The sequence below is a fragment of the Indicator indicator genome, chromosome 5 (assembly GCF_027791375.1).
Source record: "Indicator indicator isolate 239-I01 chromosome 5, UM_Iind_1.1, whole genome shotgun sequence".
In the NCBI taxonomy this organism is placed as follows: Eukaryota; Metazoa; Chordata; class Aves; order Piciformes; family Indicatoridae; genus Indicator; species Indicator indicator.
Genome location: NC_072014.1, coordinates 32545209 through 32560617, shown reverse-complemented (window position 1 = coordinate 32560617; position 15409 = coordinate 32545209). Strand labels below are relative to the sequence as shown.

Here is a 15409-nt window from a genome sequence, read left to right as displayed (position 1 = left end):
ACTTGAAGGTCTTTTCTTTATATGAATCTTTCCCAAGAACTACGCCTTCTTGTTTTGTGAACTATTTCTATAAATTATTCTGCTAGGGAGTTTAAGAATGGTATCTCTTTTTTCTTCTTCTGTATTTAAAAGGGAGGAAAATTGAAGGTGTTAGATGAAGTCGATAAAATATGTCTACAATGCCATGGCTCCACAAGCATGCCTCTACAGAGAGTTGCTTGGTCTGCTCTGACTTGCATCATGGTGCCCAGATACATGCCAGCTTAGCTTGTCCTCCATGGGGAAATTCTGTATCCCATATGTTCCTGGGGTAACAGAGCAGAAAGCTACATGAATACCCTAAAAGAAGATAACTACCTGAGATACACACAGAATGTATCTGGAAGAACAAGCCCAGAAAGGTCTGTCTGGCCAGGGGGGCTGACTCTTGCTCACAGCCCTGGAGAACATCGGCTTGAGTCCTTGGCAAGACGCAGCATTGCTCTCCCTCACTTGGCTGTCTTTACATCAAACTGGGCATCTTTCTATGTGCTAGGTAGTATTAATCAGGAAGAGATGTGGCTGGCCCGAGCTAAGGACAAGCAAATGTTGAGCGTGGTTTGGAAACAGATTATTTTCCAGTGAGTGGATTGAAGCTGCCGTGTGCCCAGTGGTTTCTTTGGGTGAGCTGCCAGCTTCACTCTTTCTGATTCAGAGCACTTCAAAATGCCCACAGATGGCTCAGACTGCTGGTTGGATTTTCAGACATGAGCCCTTCTGTGTGTTACAAGATACACACAGACTGGATAAGGCTTTTGTTAGGAATGTCACAGGTTATTCATGATCCATGGGAGCCCTCTTTAAAATCAGGAAGAATCCCCCGCTGCCTATGAAACTTGGAGAGAAATAATGTCCCCAGCAGGAGCCTGGAGGGGCTTTAAACAATGGTGGACATTGACAAAACATGCAGTATGATTTGGAAGTGTAAGGGAAGCAAGGGATATTATTTTTTTAGCGGCAGAACCTAGGAAGGCAGCAGGAAGCCTGCACAATGTCCTTGCAGCCAGGGACCCTGAGCTGCAGGAGCTGAGTTTTCCAAAGACCCAAGCAATCCCAAACAACTTCTGGGCCAAACTGAACCCTGTAAAATGCTTTGTCCTGGCTGCAGAATAATCTTAGGGAGAGATGTTGGGCTGGAGCTCACTGAAATGAGGAGAAAGGCAGTTGCTGTCCCATGCAATGACATCTTATTCAACAAGGGGAAGCTTTTGGGGAGCAATGTTTGTCCTGTGCTTCCTAAACATCTGTACTTATTTCTCAGTGGTATTAGACCTGCTGCTTAGTAGAACATGGTGTTATTGTGACATGCGCAAGGATTTGCTTTCACAAACTGGCTGCTGGGCTCTGCAGACTGCTTTCTGCAAAGGGAGAACCTGTTTGCTCAGGCTTTGCTGCATGTAAGATTGTACAGAGCTAGATGTACCCTCCTGTAACCTGCATTTTTGGTCCACTGAGCTGAGGCTATTCTAAGCAAACATCATTTGCAAACTAGGAAGAACGTGAGGCTTGGGAGCTTGTTTCTTTCCTAATGTTATGGTGTGAATCACCCAAAGGTTGAGCAGGGAGCCACATGGCATGTGCCCCACTAACTTGGGTTTTTCTCAGACCAACAGCTCTGTTCTGGAGCTCCTGCTTGTTTCTTAGACCTTGTCCAAGGTAAAAAATGTAAACTAAGAATCTACCAAAGTTACTCAGGGAAAAGCGAGTAAAAACTCAGGGATTTAGCTGCAAGTGTCTAAACTCACATTACAGAGTTTTGCTTCCACAAGAGAACACAGTGACCTTTCAAGTTAGACATTGGGGAAGAAGAAGAGATAAATGGCTATTTTTATTGTTGGCTTGTTTATTCCTTTTGGTGTAAATTCCCCTGCTCCTTTATTAGTGGTCTGGACAACCTCATAACTCAAGACACACTGAAGCTGGATTTAGGCTGAGGAACATAAGGTTTCTGCAGGGTGATTTTTAAGTTGCATTGTGGGAGCAGTTTCCCCAAAGTTCTCATTTAGGAGCTGGAAGATATTTACTAGAGAAATAAAATAAAACTTTGGACACCTGAAACAATATAGCCTATATTTAAATGAAGGTTTCAAACAGCCTGGATTTTTACACTGTGGGAGGCAAAGCTCTGTAATCAATCAATAGATTTGAAGCTCCCAACACAGGCACTAAACACCCTTGTGCACAATAACATCACAATGGGCATGTGCCAGACCTAGGTGAGTCAAATCTTTTATTCTTCCCAGGAACAAAGATCACCTTCATGTGACAGTGGCTCATGAAGGGAGAGAAGGGGAAGAAGGGAACCACTAAGCCATGCCCTGGGCAGTGCTAACGCAAGGGCCAACATTTATGTGCTCCTCTGGAGCTCCACCATGTCTTCTAGATCCCAGATGTCACAACAGGAGCCTTGGGTTTAAAATCACTTACTACCACAAAAGGTGTGGGGTTTACTTCACCAATCAGAAGATGCTCCCTCTTGATTGTTTGCATGTTACAGGACTACTTTGTTATTTTTTTAATCTGTTGATGTCAATAATGATGTTTGGCTTCAGATAAGATCCATAAGTATTTGTTTCATGAAGAAGATTTGTTTTATACTTTGGAGTTTTAAAAGGTAGGTCTTTTACCTGCCAGGATCAGGACTTAGCTTCTATTAATGAGCACAAATCCATACTCTTAATTTATGTGCACATACTGTGCAGCTGCAATGAGCTACCCTCAGGTTGTCCTCTCAGTTAATTAAACCCCAAGAATTTCAGTATCATCACCATGTCATTAGTAACAGTTGCCTGAGAAAGATGTGCATCCTTCACTGCAGATCAAACCCAGCTGCCATCTCCATCCTGCACTCACAAGGACACTGGTTTCAGTCTTGGGAGGGCTGAATAAATTCAAACACCATTGCGTGGTCAGTGCTGAAGGTGACCATTTATTGCTCTCTGGGAAAAGTCTCAATAACTTTGTGCTGTCAGTTTCACAGCATTTTGGTGTTTGTTTGAGCTCATGTATGTGGAACTATGGTTTGTGGTCCTTGCTGTCACCTAAGGGAAAATACCATGAGCTGACCTTTGTCATTTTCTGTTCTCTTGCTGCAGTTTATCCTAGAGATGGTGTGGTAACCTTTGATGATGAGGTAGCGCAAGGAGTGCAATCAAAGTCATCTAGAATCTTCTCCTCTCCAGGCTGAACAACCCAAATGCTCTTAGCCTTTCTTCATAGCAGAGATGTTCCAGTCTTGTGATATTTTTTTGTGGTCTCCTCTGGACCCACTCCAACAGGTGCACGTCTTTCTTGCACTGAAGTCTCCAGAGCTGGACACAGTGCTCCAGGTGAGGCCTTACCAGAGTAAAGTAGAACACAGAATCACCTCCCTCAACCTGCTGGCCATGCTTCTTTTGATGCAGCCCAAGACAGAGTTGGCTTTCTGGGCTGCAAGTGCACATTGCCAGCTCATGTACAACTTTTCACCCATCAGTATCGCCCAGTCCTCTGTAGGGCTGCTCTCAATCATTTCATCCCCAAGCTCTTCTTAATACTGATGATTGTCCTGAATCAGGTACAGGACCTTGCACTTGGCCTTGTTGAACCTCACACAGGCCCACTTCTCAAGCTTGGCTAGATCGCTCTAGATGACATCCCATCTCTCAGATGTGTCAACACTCAACTGAGTGTCATCTGCAAACTTGCTGAGTGTACACTCAGTCCTACTGTCCATGTCATTGATGAAGATACTAAACAGCAGCAATCTTTATCTCATTGTTACTGGTAGTGAAATTATGATAGGACCCAGAAGCCTGAGCCATGAATCAGGAATGTGCTTTTGAAGAGAAACTCCTGGCCATCCTGCTTTAGCTTGTGCTACAAGACAGCCTTAGGGCATGCACACACTTGCTTTTTCTTTTTTCAGTAGCAGTTCAGCTGGAAGGTGTGAAGAGTGGCCAGTCCCTGGGAGTGAGTTAGAGGCACCCTAGTAAATATATCCTAAAATACATGTGGTGAGGATGGTGGGTCCCCAGCTCTAGCTGTATTGTTCCATGAATCTACTCATACTGTACCTCACTTCTGTGAGCACAGGCACAGCCAGACACTGCGCAGGCACACAGATATATGCCTCTTGCCAGGAAGAACACTGGCTGGTTAAGTCTCTCTTCCTGAGGTTATGGAAAGGCCACTGGTGTTGTGGGACAGATGCAAAGCATAGCCACTGCTTTAGGTGTTTTCAACAAAGTTCTCAGTAGCAAAGTGATAGTTGTTGGTGCTGGCTGTATTAGCATTTATTTCAAACTACTAAGAAGTTGAAGGGACAAAGAACTCTAAATGAAGCTAGCAAAAATTAGAATTGTGACAAAGGGGAAATTAGATTAACTATTTCCCATTAATATTGCACATGGGTTTTGTTTAAGATGTGTTATTTGCTAGAACAAAACAGGCTGTCAAAAGATCCGGGCAGGAAAGGTAACACATATAACCTTACAAAACCCATCACGGAGCTAGTTACAAGGCAATATACCTTGCTTAGCTTTCTTCAGTCTCAAAGCAGTTTATCCAGAGTACCAATAGTATTAAAAAGAATGGGCTTACAGGCTAGAAAAGATGGGATCCCTGTTTGCCAGAAACAGCTGAGAAGACAGCAGGGGGGCAGTCTGCTTCTTTTGCGTATGGTGTCCTGGCTTAGAGAAAACTTACTAAAAGTTGCAAAAAAGTGCATCTGTGTTTGGTGAACCTCAGGTACTCCTTTCTTGCCTCTAAGTGTGTAATTCTCTGGTAAGGAAGTCAATGATGCCCTGATGTGAAAAGTTTGGTTTTGAGAAAATCTACCTCTGCAATGACAGCTTCCTACTTGTAGGTAAGAAGTTGAGCTGAGCTTGCCTTATTGTTGAAGAGCAGGCATGCTACTTAGTGAAGACGCTGAAGAGGAGGAGAGCGTCGCAGTTTGTGCAACCTGCAGGAAATCAGAGTCACCTCCTGAGAAGAGAGGGCTCAAAGAGAGCCTGGCTTCACAAAGTGGTTGTGCCTAGCTAGGGTGGAAGCACTAAAGCTTGTTTTCACCCAAGTAGTGCAAGCCTGGGAAATACTTCTGAAAGCAGTACTGTGCTGGGACAATTTTCTGGTGAGAAAATACCATTAGCCCACTTCGCAGGCTGAGGTGGGGAAACTGTGATTCTGTGAAACATGGCTCAGGAAGAGCACTTGGTTGGAGACTTTGGTGTTTATTGAAGACCTTTTCATTGCACACTAGATCATCAGGACATCTCACACTCCTCTAAAGCCTTCCAGGCTATAAAGCATGTGAGGGCTAACGAGGCTGTTAGTCATTTTGATTTTAGCACTTCTATATCATTGTCCTCCTCCTATGTATGTAGTGTTTTAACTCTTCTCCACAGCACTTAGTAGTATTAAGAAAATTCAAATCTGAAAATAGTTTTGAAATAACTGTTAGACATGTAAAACATTACTGTACTTTATTGATAACGTTGTTTCCATAATAAAAGTATTTAATACAAAGTATGAGATCCTGCATGAGCTTCATATAAATATTTCCATTAGATCACTGATAAAGATCAGAAAAAAATCAGTATGCACATCCTGCAAATGCAAGTGTAATTGATACAAGGTATGTATCTTAATGTACATCTTGAGTAAACATAAGAAAACCATGCCCTAATGGAAAACAGACTTTGTCTTACAATGTGCAATCATGCTTTTACATCTAAACTAGACTTTGGGTTTAGAAAACAAATCTTAAATCAGTTCTATGCAGAGGACAAATCACAGTTCACATACTTGTAGAGAACTTTTGTTCTAGGAAAGCCTTTTGTGGCAGAGCTTGGGAAACTCCATCCAGCTACAGTGGTGGAGGGGTGGGAAAGGAGGGATTGAGGTATCACTTCAAACAATCAGAGGAAAAAGTTGAATAAACACTGAAGACAACAGAATAGAAACCAGACGTCAAATATTGATTCTTCAAAGAGGATTTTGAGACTTTCAATTGTTGTGGAAAGAAAAAGATTAATTTTTGGATGAAAAATGTATGCAAATTCAGTTATGGTCAACACTTAAAAAAATAATGTTTCCTACTCAAAGCAAAAAAAGGCAAAGCAAAGAAATCTGTAATATCACCTCTTTAGTCCACTGATGTGGCCTTTAACCTGGGTTTGGAAAGGGCAGGAAAATAACTAAAACTACATGAGAGTAATTTAAAATATAGTGCCTGAATCAAAGGATATGAATATGGTGGAAAATGGGAAATCTCAAGGGAGTGATTTGATATGTAAACCAGAGGACGATGGGCTACTCCTAAGTGTCTACAACAATGTTTGGAATGTGGGGAATAAATACGAAGAACCTCTCCATTGAGTGCCCACAAGGGCTGTGTGGGCACCACTGGGTCATGAGGTAATAAATCCAAAGGCTGCAACAATGAAGGTGTATATATATCACACATATATAGTCTGTGATATATTAATTGATGTTCACTAGGAGGTTGCAGGGCAGACTTGCTGAACGTCTCTCCAAAAAGAGCAGGAATCACAGAAACACAATAGGACTTGTTCGTGCTCAATGAGAAGAGATGAGGCAGCAGGGGCGTTTGTTAAATAAATGACAGAGGCTTCCCCAGAGCTGACCTCGGGGCAGGTACCTCTTGGGGAAGGGTGGCAGGACAGGACACACTTTGGTGTTAGCCAGCAGCGGTGGTGGGCAGGAGAACGTTGTTCCACCGCTGGGAAGGAGCTAAGGAAGAAGGCAGGGCAGACAGAACGCTAAGTAAAAGCAAACACAGCACGACTGAGTCCTTCACTGCTTGTAAAGGGGTGAGAGTGGGGAAGTAACAGGCTGACGGGATTAAAAAAAAATAACCTGAGCTGGCTAATGTTAACAAACATCCTGTGGGAAAGTTAATAGCTGCTGAAAGAGACTCTATAAAGAAAAATTACAAGTTGTCCTGCTACAGACGAAAGATAAGACAGTACATGCATGAGTCAGGAAATCTTTGGTGACCTGAGAACTGAGAAAGGAACAACAGCAACCATAAATCTTAAGCATTTACACTTTTCTGTGTGAGAATGAGAGGCCAGGGGACGGCGGGAGGTCTGTCCGTCTCCCGTTCGGAGGCTCACGCTGCCTGGCTTCGGGCAAGCGGAGCAGTGTAACAACGAGGGGAGCCTTTACACCCACCCGAGTTTATGAAAAGGGCCTCACCGCCAGCTACCTAGCGATGCCATTTTTGGCAGAAAGGTGAGCAGGACGCCTAGGAAGGGCTTAGATCAATCAATGGGCATCGGCCCAGACAGGCGGCAGTGGAAGGCCAGGGAAGGCCGAGGGCCGGCGGCGTGCACCTCCCTCAACAGGCATCGCCTCAGGCCCTAGGCAGCGGCCGTGGGCAGCGCCAGCCCCCGGGCGGGCACACACCCCCGCCCCGGCCGCTCTCTTTAGGACCTGCGATGAGTTTGCCCGCGGGAGCCGGTCTCAGCGCCTGCGCGAAGGGAGGCGGCTGAGCCCCTTATCCCTATGGAGAGTGCCGAGACCGAACCGAGTGATAGCCGCCCGGAGGAGGACGGCGTAGCGCCTAGCAGCGGCCTCCCACCTCCGGAGCAGCCCGTACCCACGGTGAGGGTGTGGGGGGTGGCAGCGGCGGGGCGACGAACCTCCACGCTGGCCTCTGGCCTCCATACGGCCTACTCCGCTGGGGCCGAGCACCGGGCTTTCCTGAGCTTGCTGCGCGGCCGCCGCGCTGCTGGCCCGGGGCGGGCAGGGAGGACTGCGGGGAGGCCGCGGACGAGCGGTAGCCCAGCACTGCACGCCGCGGTGGGAGAGGGCTACAGGTGGGATGAACGTGTCTCTGGCTGAGCCCCTGCCCAGGGGACTCCGAATGCAAGCAGCGCAGCCCAATCCTTTAAGCTGTGGGGTTCTCCCAGCCCCATTCTGGCCGGCGTCAGAGGGCTTTGTGCACCGTCTATCCTCATCACGAGTGCCAGATTAATTAGTTTAATATTTTTATTCTCGATTTGTTCCCCCTTCCCCCCTAAATTTCACGAGTGTATCCCCCTCCCTGCTCAGTTCAGCTCTGCTTTTCTAGAGGGTGGCTCCTGAGTGACTTCTGCCCGCCAACGTGCAAAAGATAACGCTTCTCCTCTGAGAGACTGAAAGAAAAATATCTCTCGGGATGTTGTGTTTTCTGTGAAAGGGGAGGGCTGGTTACCTGTCCCCCAGGTGTCCTGAGTAGGAATTCACTGGTAGTTGGGAAGTGTTTGAGTAGAAAGGACTGGGGTTGGTTGGTTTTAAAAACATTACTTTTCCCTATCTTTCCATGACATAATGGCTTTTGGTATCTGAAATTGCCAATTTGCTGACTGCATTCCGCCCTCCGACACTCCCCCCCTTCCCCCCCCCCAAAGCAGGCTTTTCTGTTTTTCATTTGCAAATGGGATACAGAACATGGGTGTAAAATGAAGCTATGCCAAAGCCTGTAGAGACATGTCTTAGTGTGGTGTGGGAGAAGGGAAGGCAGGGTTAATAGTCCTTGGCTTATGTGGCTAATGTTACATGAATCTTTGTTATCCTCTAAAAAGATGGAAGACTGTTTGGCAAAAAAAATGGAGATCACTGTTTCAGAAGCTGAAAAACGGACTGGGAGGAATGCCATGAACATGCAAGAAACATACACAGCTTACCTCATTGAGACAAGGTGGGTGATGGGAGCTCACTCTGAAGTGTATGTAGATGTACCATTCTAACCAGGTTCCTCCTTCCACCCTGAAAAATATTCAGGTACAGCTGATGAGAGGATTTAGCTGGAGTATGATTTGTTATGTGATTATCAACCCACTCTGGAGGATCTTTTCCTGTGAAAGCTTGCTGTCTGATCTCCCATTCAGTACAAATGCTGGTGTTCTGTAGCTGTGTACTCTAATTCTTCATTTGGAGCTAGATGGGAAAATGTGTCCTTGAAAGATACTGTTCCAATACAGCGTCAACAAATGCTTTGATTATTTCTTAGACAAGGGTTGGATAAATTTATCTATGTATATATGAAGTTTTATGTGCAGCTTGTATGGGAAGAGAGGTTGTGCATTGTGGTCTGAAGCAATGGTTAGGCTCATTTAAGAGAAAATGAAATCTCAGGACTTATGTCACGTGGTCAAAATTTACTGCTACACTAATACTTCAAGTGCTGTGCTTGATCTGATCACTTCTTGTAGCTGCTCTAAGTGTTAGGGTTAATTAACTACTTCGTTCCTTCACACTAGCTTGAACTTTCACTGGAAAACTTAGTGCTTTCAATTGTCTTGTGTTAACAAGATCAATAATACAAGTATGGTAAACACAATTTGTACTGGAAGGACAACTTGCAATTTTAAGTACCAAGTAGTGAACAAAGCTTTAGAATCTCATCTAACTTATCATTACTTCCCCAACAGTCACATATGACCCCTGTTATGCTGGATCATATTACTCAGCTGAAGCAAGAATTTAAAAATTAAATTTTATTAGGAGTTTTTTTTTCTCCTCTTTATAGGAACAGTTTTAATCTTTGGGCTTTGCCTCTGGAATGATCTGCTGTCCAGATAAAGTCTTCTTGAAACAAAGCAGTTGCGTTTTGCAAAGGTTCTGAGGAGTTCAAATTGTAATACTATCACACTAGTTAAAAGGCTTCTTAGCTTGTTTAACTGATGAAGGAACACACCAGTCACACTGACTGCAGACCTACTGGGATACATCTATTACATTTTTGCTAAGCTTTAAGAATAAAATCCAAAATAGACATACATTTCATTTTTCAGGTACTGAAACTCTTTGGCAGTTGCTCAGATGTTTCAAAGAATGCTTTCGTGGTGTATTGGTTTTAAAGATCACATCTTCTCACATAAGCAAAGTTATTTTTCTTTTAATAACATTTCTCAAGGAAAAGAGAAGAAAATTGGAATCATTGGTGTCTAATTGTGATGAGAAATGTGCTCCGGGGGTATCTTTATGCAGCCCCAGAATGTGCTAACTGCACCTCCTTTCCCAGCATCCTTACACTGCTTTAACCTCTCTCCCGTTGGTCTTTGCCAGTGGTTCTTTGGTAGGGGCAGAGCTGTATTTTGCCACCAAGATTGCTTTCCTTTATTAAGATTTATTTCATTCCGTGGTCAGCAAATACCAAGACCAATTATACGTTTGTCACAGAACTATTGAAAATGTGGGTTTGTTACATCCCTAATAAAATAGGTTCTCTATTCCTTTTGCTGAGAAGGCAAAATTTTCTTGCATAAATGTAATTGGTGGCTATTAAATGTGCTTCCTGCTGAGCCTGTAGCTGTAGGTGGGCTTCACAGCAATTTGTCTGTGGGTAATAGGATATTTTGTAGCTGAAGAATAAAACTCAGTTTATAGTAATATAAAGGGAAGACCACTTAATAATAGTTGCATTATGTTTATGTGAACTGGGATTCCATCATTACTACTATCTGGGATTCAATTTCCATTTGAATTGATGAATTGTATCTGTGTGAAAAAGAGACACAAGATGGATGCAGTTCCACTGTATATTTGTTAGGGAACAGGAGCTGAGTACCTAAAATTTAACATGTTAGTTCCACCAGTCCTGATGAATTTGTTTTCAGAATGCAAGTGATGGTATTGTTTAATATTTTAGTTTTGAAAAGATTTATTATTTTCATGTTACCCTTACTGTGTGATTGTTTTGTTTGGTTAGTGTGGTGTTTTTGTTGTTGTTCTGGTGTTTAATTTTTTTTTTCTTGTACCTTGATGTAGATCTGTTTCTTTGAGAGAAAACAAACTCCATTGCTGTAGACTGCAGACCCTTAGCAGATTCCCAGGGTCATGCTTCCTGAAAGCATCCCCTTTATTCTTCGTTTACACCTTTCTGCATTAGTTAATTAAATTTTTGTGGTGAGCTGTTTCCGTTCAATGAGTCTTGAAGTCAGTTTGTTTGACAGCTTCCATCAACATCAACAGTTATTTAAAAATAACTTCATTTTTATATTCCCCCTGTGAGAACAGGGGAGCACTCCCACCTCTTTGTTGGGGAATGGCATTAAGGCAAGTGCAAATTCTGGTAGTTGAGATGTATGGCTAAATATTCCTTCTTGAGATGCAGATGCTCAGCAGGTCACTTACTTTCTGTAAGGGAAACTGCAAGTATCCAGGACCTCACTTGTATTCAGACTTGCTTCCTTGTAAGAAATTTAGGCAGCTGTGGTCTGCATGAAAGGAAATAAAGAACTGAGGTACTATAAAACCCAGAATTTTAACTCCTGGTCTTGTACCCTTTGTTTTTTTGTGACTAAATTGAAAGTTAATCAGAATGCAAAGCACCTTGTGAGTGTTCTGTGTTGATGGGCTTTTAATTGTAGTACATACAGGGATGACATCTTTTTCAGCTTCTCCTTTAAACAATTTCTTCTGTAGTGTTAGAATACTTCCATTTAGTTAACTTTGCATCGATTCCCACTGCCTTTCACATCTCTAGTGTGGTTCTTCTGGTCACACAGTGTGATGACTGGAGTGGGTTTGTCTTTTTGTGTGGGTTTTTTTTATTTTTTGTGGGTTTTTTGTGTTTTGGTTTTTTTTTTTCTTTTTAAGTAGCTTTAGGAAAAAGTAACCCAACTTTTTGTAGCCTGGTAGCTGACTATTTAACAGCAGGATCCCTGATTTTCAGCCCTACTAGTCTTTACTTCCTGAGCTACTTTTGCAGGGTAATTCAGTATATTTTCCTGTTACTCTCCCAGTATGTCTGGGGAAGTTACTAAGCTTTTTCTGCTATCAGTATTTAGAAAGCTTTCTATTAGTTAAATTGACATGAGTGATACCTGCTTCTTCCTTAAGACCTTAGATTGCCTATCCAAAGTGTAAAGACTTCTCAAGAAAATTACTGTGAGGGTAATGAACTTGGAAATCAGTAGCCAGACAGGTCACAGTTCAGTGGTAGCAATGCTGCACCTTGGGACTTCAGGAGCACAAGTGTGCATTTCATGAGGAGAGGCACAGAACAAATGCCTGCAGAGTTTTGTTGCTTTCTGATAAAAACAAAATGCAGATTTTGGTTATTGAGTCAGCAATACTTTTGTGCTCCCTCCCAAGGAGGTATTGGGAAAAAGAGTCTGAATTCATCATGAGCTTTAAACAAGGGAGAGTCAAGAGATGGAAAGACAGAAGAGGTGAACACTTTACAGCTGATTCTTACTTAATGGAAACTACAAACCATTAACTTACCTAGTAGATTTATATGTAGTTAAATGCAGCAAACTAGGTGTGCTGGATTTGGCCAGGATAGAGTTAATTTTCATTATAGTAGCTCATATGGGGCTATGGTTTGGATTTGTGCTGAAAACAGTGTTGATAACTCAGAGATGTTTTAGCTGTTGCTTGGCAGTGCTCACACAGCCAAGGCCTTTTGTGTTCCTCACACCACCCCACCAGTGAGTAGGCTGGAGGTGCACAAGCAGTTGGGAAGGGACACAGCTGGGACAACTGACCCAAACTGGCCAAAGGGGTACTCCATGCTGTATGACATCAGGCTTAGCAATAACAGCTGGCAGAAAGAGGGAGGGACATTTGAAGTGATGGCATTTGTCTTCCCAAGTAACTGTTAGTTGTGATGGAGCCCTGCTTTCCTGCCAATGGGAAGTAGTGAAGGAATTCTTGTTTTGTTTTGCTTTGCCTATTAAACTGTCTTGATCTCAGCCCATGAGTTTTCTCACTTCCACCCTTCTGATTCTCTCTTATTCCATTGGTGGGGAGTGGCTGTGTGGTACTTAGTTGCCAGCTGAGGTTAAACCACAAGGCTGAGTGACAATATTTTTTAAAGAAAGGAAAAAGACTCACTTGGCTGTGAAAAATTCTCTGGAAGGAGAACTGCCTCTTTGTCATAGAGTTTACGAGGTAAGTAAGTTTTGGTGTCTTATAAAGCACATGGTTTGTCTGTAATGATTGCTCTTCTGTCTGTTGGGAGGCCTAAATACAGAGATGATTTCTAAGTAGCTAGAAGGAGGAAATTACCCATCCCTCTACAATGGTGTTCCTCTACATTGAGAGTGAACTTTGTGCGCTGTAAGGGAGTGGAAGTGTCACTTCTTGTTCCCCCACATAAAAAGTGAACCTTGTCTACTATAGAGGAGTGGAAGTGTCACTTCTTGTACACTGGAGGGTCAAAGACTAAAAGGAAAGATACTGCTTCTGTGGCTGGAGAGATGATTGCTTTTACAAGGAAATAAATGGATGTATTTCTTTCTTGTCTGATTTAATATTTTGCAGCCATTCCCCACTTTATTGCATTCAGAATTGTTTAATGGCTCATTTAAGATAATTAGTTTTAAATGGGAAATGGGAAGAGGTTAATTAAATGGACTAAAGTTTTCACATTGGCACTTTGAATTAAGGCAAATGAACATGACTTTTGGAGTAATGTAATCTTCTAATCACTTATAACATCAGTCATGAATGTAAAAACTGAAGGTTTTAATTTTGTCCTTTTTTCAGGCAGGTTGGTTCATTCAATGAATAACTTGCATTGTTAAAACTGTACTCAGAGGGGGAACATATGGTTTTCCTGCCTGAAGACTGTACAAGTCTTATATTGTGTTTTTATAAACCAAAACAAATTGAGAAGTTTGACTGAATGTCAACAAGTGATTATAATCTTAATTGAAACTGGTCTGCAGTGCTTGCATTTAATGGTGGAGTTCATAAAATGGTCTAAAAAATTAGATGGTAATGAAGGTATTAAGTGTAATGAGTACCTTTGTGGATTTCTGCTTCCTTTCTGGAATGGAGTTCCTGGGGAGAAATGGTCTTGTAATTGGTGGTATTTTATGGTCTTGTGTTAACCAGGTGGAGACATTTTTGGTGTGATTAAAAAAAATTATTTCTCTCATCTTGTTTGCCTGTCCCAAATCCATCCATGCAGTTTCAAATGCTTATTACCTTGTTTAATAGGCAGCAGTGTGGATGCAGACTCATAGTTGAGGCTGTACAGTACTTTCCCCCCACAGCTTTGCAAAGAACTTTGCTGCTTCCATCCTTTACACAACTCCACAGAGAGTAAAATCTGGCTGCTTCGTTGTCATCAAAGCCTGAGCATAAGGCAGATTATTAATTTAGGATTAATTTCAGAATCTGTCTTAAATTTATTTGAGAAAGCATAACTTCTTTGTGTGCTATGCAGCTGCACACCTAAAATGTCTTTCCCCTCTGATCACTAAAAGACACTGAACACAAATAAATTACTAGAGTGGGTGCTGCTAGTGGCAGAGGCAGCAGGGATGCCCCTCCTGCAGAGAAGGGTGCAGTGTGGTGACAGGCTTCTGATGAGGCATAACTGTTAGTGCAACAGTGGGATGTTGGGCAAAGAATATCCAGACATTTCTCTGGACAAGTGTCTACCTGTTTTGCTGTCACATTTTTTTCCTTTATCTGTTGTCTCCTTATTGCTTTTCATCTAAATCAGGAACTGTTATATAAAGCTATAAGCAAAAGCTACAACCAAAAAAGGCAGTGTTTGCACTTCCAAGATAGTATAAATGCATGTTAGAATAAAGGAAGTGAAGTATGATCTGAGAAGCAATATCAGGCTGTTCAACACAGACTATGTTGAGGCTGTGTCATGTGCCATCTATTCAAAAAAGAGCAAACTACTTGGGCAGGATTGAACTTCAAGGTTTTCTGGGAGTAACTGAAACTTTTGTCTTCAGGATATAATGCAAAATATGTTTCCCTCCGAAGGGTTATAAAGCCTGATTAACTTAGACTTAAGGAAGCCTGTTCTGTTGTCCACAGATCTGCTTTGTTGGAATAAATTTGATGGTAGGCTTTAGATCTAGTAAACTTCCTTAGTTTCTTCCATGTGGACAGGGAAGATGTGGTGAGTGGCATGGTCTGTTTGCCTTCCTTCAATATTTATAGGGTAGGAACATGAAATGTAAGCACATTTGCTTCTAGCCTCTAACCATACCATGGAAGTAGAATAATCTCTAGTTTCCCAGACAGATTTTAATCTGTGGAGTGACTTTTAAACTTATAAAGGCATCCTTCCTGATTTTTCACTTCCTTTTTTCCTCTTGGCTTGTAGCAGAACACTGTTCTTTAGTTCTTTCCTCATACTTGTGAGAAATGATAACGTGACTCTCTCGATGGCAGGAATTAGAAGTTCTAAGAAAAATCCAGATCAACTTTTACATGATAAAACCGACTTGACAGAAATGAGTGTGTGGAGAAATGGCAAGCCAGAGCAGAATCAGGGAGGGCAGCTCTACCATGGAAGATAAGCTACTTAATTTTATACTACTGATACTGAAGTATTTCATACAAGGGTGCTGTATTGAGACCACAGATGCAAACTTGCAAATGCATGCGACCAAAATCTGGG

At 42.5% G+C, this 15409-nt stretch overlaps 1 protein-coding gene across 1 annotated transcript in view; it reads left to right on the top strand.

Moving 5' to 3' along the window:
* The first annotated feature begins 7533 nt into the window (after positions 1 to 7533).
* SNX4 (sorting nexin 4) overlaps positions 7534 to 15409 on the top strand; it is a 33312-nt gene continuing 25436 nt past the window's right edge. The window contains exons 1-2 of the mRNA XM_054381183.1: positions 7534 to 7647; positions 8610 to 8725. Of these exons, the coding sequence (XP_054237158.1) occupies positions 7549 to 7647; positions 8610 to 8725 (215 nt within the window). The 5' untranslated portion in view covers positions 7534 to 7548. The remainder of the gene's footprint in view (positions 7648 to 8609; positions 8726 to 15409) is intronic.